Source organism: Choloepus didactylus, chromosome 19, assembly GCF_015220235.1.
Source record: "Choloepus didactylus isolate mChoDid1 chromosome 19, mChoDid1.pri, whole genome shotgun sequence".
NCBI classification, from domain to species: Eukaryota; Metazoa; Chordata; class Mammalia; order Pilosa; family Megalonychidae; genus Choloepus; species Choloepus didactylus.
Genome location: NC_051325.1, coordinates 49,634,409 through 49,649,762, shown reverse-complemented (window position 1 = coordinate 49,649,762; position 15,354 = coordinate 49,634,409). Strand labels below are relative to the sequence as shown.

The window sequence follows — 15,354 nt, the reverse complement described above, 5'->3', positions numbered from 1 at the left end:
AAGCTTAGGTCATTTTCTTCAAGTTTCTAGGCAACAGTCCTGTGTGAAGAAAGAATTAGAATTTGATTTTACTCAAGTGTCAGTTCCAGAACTTGATCAAATAGAGCCTTGTCTACCAGTGCTCAAGAGCTAGGAATAGACATCTTTTAGAAAAGGCTTTAGAAGTCTGATGAGAAAGAGCTTGATGGTTTGAAACTTCACTTAAATAACTAACCATTGCAATCATTCCATGCCTTCAGCCTGCAGATGGCAGTGCTTTTGTACAGCTACAGTAAGAATTATTGGAATTCAGTTGTGCTTTTAAGAATGGAAACCTTGGAGGATATATATTTAACTTTTTACTCCCTTCCATTTATATTGTTCCTTCGTTTTTGTCTCCCTACATGAAGAATGAAATGTCCTTTCCTAAACTCACTCTTACTATTAGTGGTAGTGATAGCACAACCAGCAGTGCATATGATTTACAAAGCAGGCTTACAAATAGCAACTCATTTGTTCCAGCCAACAATCTTGAGATAAGTAGTCTGGTATTATATATTGTATCTCTTAAGTATGAGGAAGTGGTTCAGAACATATTTGAAATATTATTGGAGATAAAAGATCTCATGGTCAAGCAAAATTGAGAAATGTTGAGGTAAAGCTGTGTTCTTACTCCATATTTTCTCAGAGGCTTTAACATGCTAAACAGGACACCCAAGAGAGGGTTGTATCAATATGCCTTTCTCTCTCCATCCTATCAAACATCTTGAGGTGCTAGTATTCACCAAAACCAACTACCCTTTCTACTATATTGTGTTTCCTCTCTGGACCCTTTGGTTTATTGAGACAAGTGCTTTTAAAGCTCATTATCAGCTTTTTTGTGCCAAAAAATTTGTCCTACACATTTGTCTATACTGTTCTGCTCAAGTAAAGTGAACTGTTGAGAAGTTCAGAGGGCAGTGACCAACAGAAAATTATCCTTTCTGTTACTCTCATTAATGAGAGGCATTAATGAAAGGATCAAAGTAAGGCTACTGTCTGAAGCAGCAGCACATTAGGGAAATAGGAAGTATGCTGACAGCTAAATATAGAATATCAATGTGCCTTCTGCTTTTTAAATGGTGGTTATGTTAACCACCAGATAGGAATATTTATAGGGATGGTCATTTTCATTCTTTATTCAATCACTAAAAAAATAAGAGATAATAAGTCAGCTGGACCAATCACTTTTATATTTTTTACAGCTATAACTTTCCAGACAATAAGAATCTTTCCCATTTATTTCATGTTCAAAACAACATTGTTGTTTACCATATAAAGACTGATGACTTTGGGCAAGGATCAGGGCAGCTCTTGTTCCACTAGAGAACAGTTGTAAAGCAGTGTCTCCAATCTTTAGATCTTTAAAATATCTTGTGCTCTGTGGTTTAGCTGTGGGATGACTGAATTACTGAAGATTGGGGTGATCCTGCATATAAGTCAGCAAGCTTTTGAGAATTTTGAGTTATAAGTAATTTGACTTTGAGTAAATTTAATTATGTAGTTTGAGATAGAGTTAGTGATAATATGTTTTTAGGGTCAAAAAGTTTACTTTTAAATTTCCTTCAGAAATAATTTTTGATATCCAAAAGAAAAGTCTTAGAAATAAGATTTTTATAGAATTTTAAAACTTATGTTTATCAAATTAATGTATAACTGAACTTTTTGCAGTCTTTGGGAAATTTACCTTAGGGTAGTGTTTATCAAAATTTGATCCCTCAAAAACTGTTTCAGAGTCAGGAGTACAGCTTGTTGAAAACACAGATTTTTTGGATGCATTCCCCCCATTGACCAGTGTCTGGAGGTGGGGTCCAGGGAATCTGCCTTTCAGAAGCTACCCAGGTGGTTTTTATGAACAATAAAGTTTAAGAACTGCTGATTTAGGACTTTAGAAAATGAGTCATTGGGAAATAGGTTGAAGTAGATTCTAGTACTAATCTGTTTGTAGCTCAGATTACTAATTGGGAATTGATGGCTCTGATTGATGGTTGGATTTACATTGATGGATTCATTTTAAACAAGACCTTAACTATTAAATATTTTAGCTTCATAGTATTTGAACTAGAGCTAATAGGAATAGTTTGAATATCTGTGGGACGTTGAGTATTTTAATTCCTTCCATTTATATCAGTGGGATGCTTTCACTTCCTGAGAAGTGGAAGGGACATACCAAGATTTCATGATCTGCTTATTAACTTGAGATTTGCTCCAGTTTGTTTTTAGTGGTATTGATGCGAAATTATATGTGTGGCCATTTTTCTCTTTATTGCAAAGAGTTGCATTTAGATATGAAAACAAAATGCCTCAAAGAAGCAGCAGGAGTTCTAGTCCCTACCATCAAAACATTACCAACTGTTCTTATGTGCAGAATTTAGAAGGAACTTTAATTGGCAATTTGCCCCTCATTAGCCAAAGAAATGGATGCAATATTATAAAAAAAAAACCTGCAAGCTCAGTGGTTGGTTAATACTTTTCCTGCCTTTTTATAATAGTGTAATTAGAAGAAGCAGCTTAAATTTTCAGGATACTTTTTAAATGATCAAATGAACTTGAAGACAAGTGGTAGACAGCACATTCCTCCCACAGAGGAAAGAGGGGCACTGACCTTATTAATGGATATTATTATTAATTTTAGCACTCTGAAAACTCAGGTTGATGATTCTATTTCCTTTGGAGGTAACAGTGTGACTATGTTTTCTGTACTGTTTTCATGGATTATATTTTTTTACAGATCTTAGTCACTGACTTGACATTTTCTTTGTAACTGATAATGTTTGTGGGTTATTTCCCTTTCAACACAGGGATTTAGGGAGATTTCTTAATTGGAGGAACAAAGTTATGTTATGATATATAAGCTAAAAAGAAAAGTAGATTATAGAGCGGTAGTTCCCTACTCCTGCCAGAAATCACCTGAGAAGCCTGTGAAATAGATTCCTAGAAATAGATTCCTAGGTTCTATCCTCAGATTCTAATGTTTGCCACAGGGCCTGGGAATCTGATTTTTAACTGCCTTAACCATAAGCCAGGTAGTGCTGACGTACCTTCAAAAAAAGGTGGGGCTGAAAAATATCTATTAAAATAAGGAAGGATGGTTTGTTGTCTTTTATTCCTGAATGGTGGTTTGAAGTAATAGATTAGTGGCTGTTAATTAATGACTCCCCTGGCCATCCTTTTTCTCTAACCTGTTCCTTTCAGAGTCAAACCAGTGAACCTTGAAGAACATTACTATAATGAGTAATATGCTGAATGTCTAAGGTTTAAATACTCCCTCCCCCATGTTTTCTATTTTATACATACAATAAAGCTTCATTTATTTGTCTTTGCTGAAACTGTACGCCAGCCTCCTAACTGGCAGGCTCTTGCCACCAATTTCTTCCTTTCACATAGCAAAGATCTTTGCAGTGTAGATCTAGTCTAACTCTGGCTTCATCTGTCATTCCTCTCTTTTCCTCTTCCTATCCCCACATTCCCTCTACTAAACTTCCTGTGATATTTCTAACCTTTTATGTCTTTTACACCATCTCTTTACCTGTACATATGCTGGAACTACTTTCCTCTTTCTGGTAAACTCATCCTTCAGGACCCAGTTTAAATATTATTTTTCAGCCTTCCCTGCCTCCTCCACCCCCTCACCGTATTCTTGCCAGTTTCTTCCCTGCCCTGCTCCTCTCCTCTGCTATACACATACCCAATGTTAGGCCTCCATTATTTCTGCCTTAATCATACTTTAGATGAAATTGTAATTATTTATGTACACGTACACCCCCCTCCTTTATTAAATAGTGAACCCCCTTAAGGCAGGGAATTTTAGCCTTGTCATTTCTGTATGTCTGAGGCCTAGTAATAAGTTGTGACACATCGTAGGCACTTGAAAAATGTTAAACAATTGAGGCATTTGATATAGTAATTACAAGCTCTCCTTTTCAAGTTAATTAGTTCTCTAAGGATCTCTACTTGCATAGTTTTATATAAAGCTGTATTTTAAAAATTTTGTAGCTTGGACTTTTTTACTAGTTTAGATGGACTCAAACTCTGTGACTCCAAATTAATGAGTTTTTTCACTTAGCTGATTGTCTCCTAGAGTCAACACAGGCAGGATATCCATTTTATCAAGGAGGAAATATAGGGGAAACCAGTGACTTGGCTAAATTCCCCGAAGTAGGATTAAAACTCAGATTGGTTGATTCCCAGCCAAGTTCTTTTTCTTCAAAAGAAATAAAAAGGACAGGAAATAAAATGTTGACAGTGAATTTTTATCTGAAGAGTTGAAGTGAATAGAATGTCATTCACAAAAACCAGGAACATTGTAGTATGAAGTGGTAGAAATTGGAGTAGTAATTGAATAAGTAGATCTACCCTGCTGGGTGTCTTTGGGGCACTTTAGACGTTGGGACCTAGTAATCAGTGCCTAGCCTAGACCGGGCCTTTTCTAGGTTCTGTCTTGGACATCTGATCAGGGAGTCCTAGCAAAAGAGAGTTCAAAATGGGAACTGTGTCTTTCCACTTCCTGTTGGAGGCAGTATAGCATAATGTTTAAGCACTTTGGTGTAAGACGTGGGTTTGAGTCCCAGCTCTGCCTCCCGATAATTGTGTGGCATCAAATAAGTCATTTAATTTCTCTAAACCTCAAGTTTCCTCATAGTAGTACTTAACTCAAAAGGTTGTAGAAAGGATTGAATGGGAAAATGCACATAATGTTCTTAGTACAGGCCCTGGGACAGAGTAAGCATTCAATAAGTATGAGTTGCCATTATTTCTCCCATTTATGTTCTCAGGAATAATATCCTAATATAGTTAAAAATATAATTTTAATGGGAGAATGTGGGAAATATATAGGAAAGATGTGTAGTATCCAAAATGAGCTCAAAGGGTTGATTTATAAAGATAGCAAGCAGATCATTCTCTTAATCGCTTACAGGTTACAATACCACTTTTTAAAATATCCTTGATGTTACAATATAATACCAAAGATGTCTTGATACATATAATTTAGGTGAGAAGTGTCCTGTCACTTCTCCCAATTTGGGGGATTTAATCTGTGATATCCACTGTCTTGTCAGTATGTTTTTCCAACTGGCATTATTTATCATCACATAATTCCAGTTCGGTATTTCCTGATTGTTGGTTGGTTTTCAACTAAGCCTTTGGGAGAGTTTGTTTTATTTCATTCATAGTCAGTTACTGAAATCATACAGGTCTCTGGATTCTTTCAACAGCTAATGGTGGTACTATAATTATAAGTGTCACAGTTTATACTGCTCTTGTTATTTCTAGTCTTCATTGTTTTCCATTGCTGTATAGCCTGGGAAGTATGAAATTGATTTTAGTTGTTCTGTAATGGTACAATTAAAAAATAGGTAGGACAAAACAGTTCTTGGTACTATGAATGAAACCTGCGTTTTTATTTATGGCATTATCCAAGGACCATCAGTGTGAACCCTGTCTGGCATATGAGTCTAAAATAAAATTGTGGATTCGGTATTATGTCTTTCTTTGGGAATTTTTCACCCCATTCTTATGTGGTTCAAACAGCTTTGCCACTTTCTGTATAACATCATGTTTCCTAGGTTATTTTCTGGTTTTTCCTTTTATCTAAATCCCTTGAGTTCATGCTTTTTCATCTCTAAAAATCCTTCACTGAGAAGTGCTTTCAACGGTTTCCAGAAGACCACTTGGAAATTGCAGATATTCAGGCTATGGTGATTATGATGGTTTTGAATAGCATTCACATTGCTAATGTAATCAACAAAATATAGAAGCACCACCCAGACTGAAGTGAAAGAGACACTGAGAGACTGACTTTTGGTTTTAGGGGCAGTTGGCCAGAATAGAAGTATAGCAGGAAGAGAAAGAAATACATTTTTTTTTTCCTTTTCTATGCAGAGGAGGTATTCTTCCTTTCCGTGGAGACTCCCAAGTTGCACTGCCCTCTTGTTAATTAACTTCTCTCCAATCAGTTTCCCACTGGATGTTCAGAAAGATCCCCAAATTGTCTTCCCAGCTTTTCTCCCTTCTCCTTTACATTAATGTAATTTCTGTTCCCTCAGTGCAGATTATTTATCCCTGTAAGGATTTAGGAAGAAAATAATCTGGTTAAACCAATTAGTACAAATTTTTACCCGTTTCAATGTTTGCATTTTCAGCGAAAAACTTGTTCAAATGAAACTCTAAGAATTGTGATGGGACAGGTTTCTCTTGGTTCCTTGAATCTTTGCTTTACTGTGACCAACTGCCTGAAGTTATTCATTCTCTCTGTTCTTCCTGTGTTCTGAACTCATAGATTCTCCAAAAGTTCTCTGTGCACAAGTGTTAAGACTTTGTGTGGGATTGGTGGTGGTGATAGTTTTGTTTTCACAACTCTGACTCCCTGCCCCAACTCCTTATTAGCCCCTTGGATGGAAACAGGCTCTATAGAAAATCTCCAGGTTTTGTTTTCCACATCTCTGATCCTTGATGGGGGTTTAAGGTACTCTGAAAGGGGGGGGGAGAATAAATGAACACTTGCCATGACACACTAAAAGTTTGCTGACCCCTAAAATTAAGAAAGTGGTCTGAGGGTTCTCCGTTTTGTGGAAGAAACAGTTAAGCTACAACATCCAAATATAATTGCTTTGGATTCAATGAAAATATATATTAGGAGGCAAAATACGGTCAAAATACTTTAAAGATATAGTCTTAAGTGTTTTTAAAATAATCTTTCAAGTAATTGTGAAGAATTTTCACCAGCCTTCAAAGTAAAATATTTACCTTCATTTTTGCCCCAAGGATATATAATACATGACGCTTTGGTCTTCCCAATTCTATATGAAGGAACCTAGAGAACTGGATATAATTATACCGTGTAATATTCCTTTCCATATGTTCTGGGAAAATTATAGCATAGTAGAATTAAAGTAGTATCATATGTGCTGTACTCTCACCCAAACATTTGCCAGGTCAGTGTTTAGATGAGTGTCTTTATGCACAAGACTATTTAATGATATATGGAATTTAAATAATTTAATTAATTATATTTAATGATATAAGTGGTACTTATTTAAAAGTGATCTTACACACCCAAACACACACACACACACACACACACACAGTTTATTCCAGAGAAACTTTGAAGACTATTTAAATAATCAAAGACATATTGCTTTTCTCTCTGAATCATATCCAGCCTCTATTAGAAAGCAGTACAAAGTAAAGTAAGCAGACTAGGTCAGTAGGCCCCTATAAAGCCTGCCATCATATAATATATGTCAGACAACTTTAATGAACTTTAGAAGCTGTAGATTGTGAAAAGTACCACGTGCAATACCAAAGATATCACTGACCTAGTCCTATATAGAAAATATTTCCTGATTTAAAAAAAATAAAAATTAGTTCCAGGGTCTGCTAAACTGAAAAGGTAAGAGGCAATTTAGGTAGAATATGTTTCTTTGACTATTTAGATTTATGTTATCTTTGATTTTGTCAAAAGCCATTCTTCTCCTAGGCATAATAGAAAGAGACTTCTGATTTAAAATGGAATTGAAGATCATTCACACTTAAAGAGGAAGTCGGCAACATGGCAGGGTAAAGACTATTCCAGACCTCTAAGGTTCCCGGAATTGCTGTGGTCTTTCATGTATGTGATAGGAATCTGGTTGGGGGTTTTAAAATACATAATTACTATTTTAAAGTATTCAAATTATATGAGTGCTTAATACCATTTGATATCATTAGATATGTGATTAATTGCTTGACACAAACAAGAGGAACAAAACTACACTGTGTCAGGAAACAGTTTTATTTCTTCATTCAACTGGAGTATGAAATTTTTAATGCAGTTATTTATCTTTAAGTCATAAAAATTGTTTTATTTTGGGCATAGATTAGTACATTTCTATATACTGCATTAATTCTTACACATGTTGTATTTATTCACTGAGTTTTAGCAAAGCAGGTTTTAACTGCACAGATTGTCTTTTCTTTAAATTTGTGATTCCATTGTTCTCCCTTATCTAGTTGTATATGCCAGCCTTGTCTAATGGAACTTGTATGATGAGTGTTTTATTACCTAACCCTAATATACCAAATGCCAATTCTTAATTGTTAGGCACTTCTACAAGAAGATTGTAGGTGTTAAGTAGGTCATATCTGTTGTTTGGGGGGAAATAAATCAGTTTCTTGCCTGCATCTCATTCCGGAAGATTCTATTCGATGGAATGCAACACAAGGCTCACTAAAGGAGGCCCTGCTTCACAGAATGTTGGAAGTTTTCAGGCATCGGATTCCAGCTGTTTCTTCTTTTTTCACATAAGATAGAATTGCCTTTGCTCTTATTCTTTGAAAAAACCCTTTCCTTTTATCTTTTCCCCACTCCCCCCTAAAAAAGAATCTTACTGCCAACTCTCAAGAATTTAGAAAATAACCCCTGCTCCCTACTTCGGTCCGGTTTAGGGCTTGGCAGAGTTGCTAAAGCATTCAAATAACCAGTTTTACACAACTTGTGTGTTAGCTAGAAAACTGAAGGATATTCCTTACCAAGACTTGACAATGTACTACCTTAACCTAATAATAAAAATTGCCCAAGTGACAGTGTCTCTGCTGAATGGATTTTCTTACACCATCTGGTTGTCGTGGTAATTTTTTTTGTTGTTGCTTTCATTTGAAATGTGCTGATGATCTTCTTTTTATTCCATAGCATTGAACAAATGGGTTGATTATTCTTTTCAGATATTAATAAGGCAGCGGAAAGAAGAAATATGAATACGGCTCCATCAAGACCCAGTCCCACACGAAGGTAAAGTACCCTGAAGCAGTGAGTTACCTTGGGAGAGTTGGGCTCTGGGGAGTTAAGCCCAACTTCGTACATCAAGGGTCTTTTCCTCCCCCCCAACAAATCAGAAACTCAAGCAAACAATAAGAACATGAACCTGTGTGAAGGGCCTTGCTGCTTTTTTTTAAACATACATCAGGAGATGCAGAGGAAGCGTTGTGTTTTCGGTGGCAAACCCAGCAAGCTCAGCTTGCAACATGAGTTGCAGGCAATTGGAAGAGGATAACCCTCTGTCCCCAGCTCACGTGCCAAGGGGGGCCTCCACATCAGGAGGACTGCCCTAGAGTCGTTGGTGTATGTCATGCTGCCCTGCAGCTGGCAGCAGAGATTCGACTCTTCATTCCTAAAGGCTGCGGGTCAAAATGTTAATCCAGGTTTACGGAAGGTGCTGCTTAAGAGATTGCTGCTATGTCTGTGCTGCAGATCCCCTGTTTGCTTGCATGTTTGGGTTACCTATTTGAGGGGAAATAAAAAAGGGCAAAAACTCTCCACCTCTCAAAAGTCTCCCTTTTTCTTAGCTTTCCTGGAAATAGCATTTCCCAATATATTCTTCCTCCTAGTATATACAAAGGAGACAGTCCTGATTTGGACCCTTGAGACATGCATTAAATTGGCCCCTTCTCTCAAAGAAGAGCCCTATTTAATGTTACCATTTACACCAAAGTTGAGTATATTGTATCCAAACTGTCTGACCCCATGACAGCACACAAGTGGATGCAGTGTGTGCAGTTTCTTTGTGGATTTCAAACAGATATGAAACATTTCATATCTGATACCTCTTCAAGGCCTGAGTGGATACTTAGTATGGATTTTGCCTTTGCCCCTAAATAAAAATGTCAGTTTCTCACAGTAAACTACATACAATTACAGTTACGTGAATTCTGCTAAGTATTATATGAATATAATCGTACATTCTGTATACTCATACATAAAATACCAGTCTGTACTGGTAGCTCCACAGATCACCTGGGTATATATCCTACTAACTCAGCACATACAGCTATCCCACTTTTGGACAGAAGCACCTATCCTTTGAAGGGAAGACTGTATTTTCTATGTTTGTTGTCTAGGCTCCTACTTGATTATGAAGTGTGGGTACTTTCTAGCTATCACTAAGAGGTTACATGTGTCAACTCTGCAGAGTTTGAGCAGACCTTAGGGGCAAAGTTGGATCCTTCATCCACTCTGCCTGTGCAGAGGAGTTGAATCTGACACAGCTACAGCTATGCTACACAACTACAGCTATACTACAACCATCAGATGGATGCCCTGGCCATCTGTTGGTTACACTGCAGAAGTGGTCAGATACGTTGGTATTCTGTCTGTTCTTTTTTACACCATAAGAATAGCCTGTAGCTTGCAGGTAAATACTGTGTTGATTGTGTGTGTGCACGCATGTGTGTATGTGTGTGTATCCTGAAGAACATAAACGAGTACTGCAGAACTTCAACAATTCCATATTATGTCTGCTTCCATTATACTGCATATAAATGTTGCAGATGCTGGCCAGTCTCATCTCTGTTACTCCTAATTGCCCCAATAAATGTGGCATACAGAATGGCCAAGAATTTGCATCTAATGGTCAGAAATATGGGGCTTCCATTGGAAATGATGGTAGCCAAATGGCTTGAAAGGAGATAAGGTGTGCATCCAATTTCCAACAAGGTCTAAAATGTACATTGTAGGTTTCTGATACTTGTGTGGCTTACCAGAAGGAGTGTGGAATTTGTGACTATAAACACACTGACTCCATTAGTAAAATCCCCTCTCCTACCCTTTCTTGCCCCCATCAGTCTGTGGTCTCTGGATAATACTATTTGTGTTTCTGCAGGCAAAGAACACATTGCAGAATAAAGAGTATCCTCTGTTTATGTTATGGATTGAGAAAGATTCTTTATGTAATCCTATTAATGATATGTATCCATGTGCTTTCAATATTTCCAAGTGATTATGGATATCCAACAGACATTGGCAGTGTTGGGGAAATAACCATCTCCCCTGTTTGGAATCTAATATAGCCATTGCCTGTGTGTTTAATTTAAAAAATTAATTTCTTTCCAACCTAAAATGCAACTCCATAATTTCATCTATAAGGGAAGAAATAGCTTTATGCTTTTTTTCCTTTTTTTAGTAATAGCAAAACAAACAAACAAAAAAAACCACATGCCAAAAAACATACAAACAACATTGGAAAGGGCCTTTTTAAGTGAGTTGTCCCTCCTTACCAGATACATAAGTATATATTTATATAAATATGTAAATCAACTTTCTATATCTTTAAAAATACCTCCTTCCTCAGAAATAAATTCTAAACTGAGATTGTTTGGGGTTGTGGGTAGGGCAGTGAGTTCCTTTGTTTACAGTCAACAGGAGGGACAGCTAGGCTAATTCAAATTCCATTAAGAATCAGTCTTCCCCTTGGTGGTAGGTCCCTAACTGGGTTCCTCAGCAGGTTCTTTAACACAATGTAGTTCCGAACATTCATGCTTGTTTGCTTCAGGGAAGAGGGATGGTCACATTTAGTAAAATGTGTTCTGAACCCCATCTAAAACATGAGCAGAGAGTCCCAGTTTTTTTGCTTTTTTTTTTTTGTTTTTACCTTAAAAACCCAGAAGCCAGACAAATGGAACATTGTATTCAAAATAGAACACGAACATTTTGGTCTTTGCCCTGATCATACATTATCTCTTAAAGATATACCAGTAGAGCTAGAATAAAATTCAGTAAGTAGGCAAGATGATTAATGAGTGGTTAGTCTGGAAGGGGCTAATCTATTTCCCTGAGGGTGAACTTTGGGTATCGCTCTCACTTTGGGTGCATGCTTCCAGTCAAAGCCTTGAGATAATTGCAAATTTACTGGTATGTCAACACCAACTGAACTGCTTTCATTAGGCAGCCCTAAATTTTTTATCCCCCTCAGCTGTATGGAATGCATTGTTTACAGGGAAAAAACTCTGTACCTTTGGCAAATATTTCCTTAAGTTGTACCTCTGTGTCTTCAGTGCTGTCTACTTCTAATAAGAAAATTGCTTTTAAGCATGCCGGTAAGACCTTCGTAACACCTTCTTTTGCTGGGCTTAAACCTTGAGTGTCAAAACACTTAGGTATCTTTGGGAATTTTCACAAGATTATCACCTCTTCACATGTCTCGTTTGCTGGCTTTGCTCTCTGGTCACTAATGTGCCTCCCTAATGACTCACACTATCAGTGTGTAATTCTGACGATACTGGGCACAGAACTCTGCATCAGGGATCCCTGCTTTGGATCAAGTTTCAGCCTGAATTCTTATTTCGCCTTTGGGCCACTTTTGTTGTACTTCTCTGAGCACTTTGCATAGTTACCATGCAAGTTATCGCACATTGCTGCTAGGTATTATTAGTCCTTAACTTCTTCAAAGACAGGATCATGATTCTGGTTGGACATCAGAAGTTCTCAGTTTTCATCTTCAGCTCAAAACCTCCACAAACCGGGTCTTGAAGCATACCCCTATTCAGACATGGCCTTCAAGTATTAGTATTTACTGAGACTCTATTTCCTAAACCTTTCCCATTGTGACCTAAAGAAGAGCAAATAGAATTAACTTGTCTACATCAAAAACTGCAGAGGATTTTCCCCATATATTCGGGGATTTGAGGGATGATATGTGTGGTGCCTCTTTGGTGAAAGTCATCGGGAACTGATTCATCAAAAATAAACTGGCTATAGACAAGTTTCCTAAATGGATGAAGATGATTTCTGCTAATAATCCACAGGACTTTAATTCCTTTGATAACTGCTTACTCCTTGTGTGTGAGACAGCTCTGGCTCTAGGTGGGCCTCACAATTAAAGATTCCAGGCTGATTACCTCTGCGCTAAGACTTGAAGAAGAGTCGTCAGTTCTCAGCACATGCCACCTCTACCAACAGAAAAGTCGTGTTTGTGCTTGAGAAAATCATCAGCTTGCTTCCCAGGGAGACATATGGGCACTTATAAAACTTGGATCTTGAGCTGTGATTTCTCAGTGCATCCCATAACCTACCTGCATCTAATGGCAAACTTCTGCACAAGCCTGTTGTCTGTTTCTAACAGTAGCATGGAGCCATCATGGTGGAACATCAACATCACCCAGGAAACAGCCATTCAGATAATGATATTTGTGGACAGCATCTGTGACAGAACAGAAGTTTGAAGAGCTGATAAAGGATTTTTTTCAGGGCCGAATATTCTGGTGAACGGAAAGGAAGATTTGACTTCTTCAGAAGAAAAAAGGAAAGTACAGGGGCCTTCCTCCCTGACCTTCTGTACAGCCAAGGCCAAAGAACACCATCCTGGGCCTGAGGGTTTAATCTCTTGCTGAAGAGAAGCTCAGAGTCCATCACAGTCCTCCAAGATGATCATCTATCAGTTCTTACTCCTTAGGCTTTCAAAAGCTTAGTGCTCTGCACACACCTGTAATCCCCAGGAGGCGAAGCAGTTCTGCAGAAGCACATCACTTGCCATCTGGGCCATGGTTTTCCTTTCACCTACTCCCCGCTCCCCTTACCTCCCAAATGTTTCCAAATAATGTGATTGTATTTCTCTAAAGGCAAAAAGCATTAGCCCTTTTTTTCCTGCTGAATAGCTGAGGAATTTACACAGAATTTTAGTTGCATTTGCCACCTGCCTTCGGTTTGTGGACTGCAGTGCTGAAATTTATTAACCACTGTTCATTTTCTTTTTAGCCTCTGTGACGTGCCTGAGGGTACAGTGCATTTGACCTCCCTTAGTAAAACACCGCTGGTGCCATAGGATGATACTGTGAACTATATTATGCTCCAGGATTCTCCTTTAACTCATTTGTTGTCTGAGGTCAAGCCTCTCATGCAGGAGACTTTGTCCTTGTGGTACTACAAATCCTGCACATTGTACCACCCTTTTGTTAGCTGTGTTCTCATTTTGAGAAGGGTGTCGGGACTAACAGCAGGAGCCTTTTTTGTTCTGGGGAGTTCATTATTTGGGTGTTTAAGTGACCTTAAAGGGTTTGTTATTTTGTTTTTGTCTCCAGAAGAGCAGCAGTCTGCCATACTGTCTTCTGGAGAAAGGGGAAAAGCTTTGCCTTTTCATTTTGGAGAATTATTATCTTCTCTTTCCCTGCTTCCACCACTGCTTTGGTTCTTTTCCCTCTTGTAAATATCTCCTCTTCTACATTTTTATGCAGAAAAAAATTGAGGGAGAAGTAGTAGTTTTGTTGTACATAAACTTTAGATTCTTTGAGGGAAGGAGAGGGCTGCCTGTCTTAAACTGGAAGCATGAACCCAGACTTTGGGAATATAGGGTTATAAGTCAGTCTCCAGAGGACTCTGACAGGTAAGTAAGGTTTTTCAATTGATTCAAAAGAATAAGAACCAAATATGGCACTTATAATTTCCCTGAGGCTGTAAATAGCATGCTTTGACATGATCTGCATCCCCATCCCCATTTCCATCAGGCTAAGGCTCTGCGTGTGGTCTGTGGTTTTGTCAGATTAATGATTTGTTTCTGCCCCGAGTGCCAAGAACACTTGAAATCTGATTCCACCTCTAATGACTACTTTAACTGCTCCCCAAGGTAGGTTTATCCACTGATCTTTAATAATCCAAAAATACTTTGCAGTTGTCCCTTCCCATTAGATCCTGAGTGTTTGTCCACACTGTGTTGGGGGGATTATATGACAATCAGAAAATTTTGAAGTAAGAATTTTAGATTAGTCTGCATTTTATTCAAGTAAGAAAACTAATGTTTGGCTATCATTTAAAGTTCCTGATCTCCTGTATGTTCATGCCCACAAATCAGGAATACTAGTGAGCCTTAAAATATAGGACCAGAAACAAAACTGGCATTTAAATAATTTTTGCTGTGCCTAACTAGATGAAGTGAAATTCATATTTCCTACCAAGTTGATGGCATCACGATAAATGCTTAGTATGTGTAATGGTAGAAGAAAGAAGTATAAACAAAACCTTGAGAGGCTTACAGTTTAGTTGAATAATTCAATTAATTAGACATTTACTGAACTCCGCTGTGTTCTAGGGGCACAAAGGAAACAGCCTTCAAGAGAACTTACTACTTGGTAGGAAAGCCATTGTAAACAAGTAACTACAGAAAAGTAGATAAATAGAGTATTAGAAGTATGTACAGGAGCAAGAGTCATTCAGTATATTTATGGGGCCCTGCTTCGTGCCAGGCATTATTCTAGATGGTGGATTTATAGTGAGAATCAAATGGATGTGATCCTTGACTTCATGGAGCTTCTAGTCTAGCAAGGGAGACAGGTGTTAAATACATAATGTCATATTGTGGTAAATGGCATAAGTAAAAAGAATAAAGTGCTGTGGGAGAATATGTCCAGGATTTAGGGGTAGATAATAAACTTTTAAAGTAACAGAATCAGGGAATAACCTGTATAAGTGATACTTATATTGAGACCTGTCAAGTGAGTATGGGTTTTTGTCTGCTACTCAAGCAGAAGGATGGGGAAAGACCTTGCCTAGTTGTAACTAAAATGGCAATACATCAGGAGAGTGGTGAACTA

General features: G+C 37.7%; 1 protein-coding gene across 3 annotated transcripts in view; it reads left to right on the top strand.

The window, feature by feature from the left end:
* NCOA5 (nuclear receptor coactivator 5) overlaps nt 1–15,354 on the top strand; it is a 35,502-nt gene that overhangs the window by 2,052 nt on the left and 18,096 nt on the right. For 2 of the 3 annotated variants that reach the window (XM_037811448.1, XM_037811450.1), the window contains exon 2: nt 8,722–8,788. The exons of the other annotated variant lie outside the window; for it this stretch is intronic. In XM_037811448.1, coding sequence (XP_037667376.1) covers nt 8,751–8,788 — 38 coding nt within the window. In that variant the 5' untranslated portion in view covers nt 8,722–8,750. The remainder of the gene's footprint in view (nt 1–8,721; nt 8,789–15,354) is intronic. 3 annotated transcript variants of the gene reach the window in all.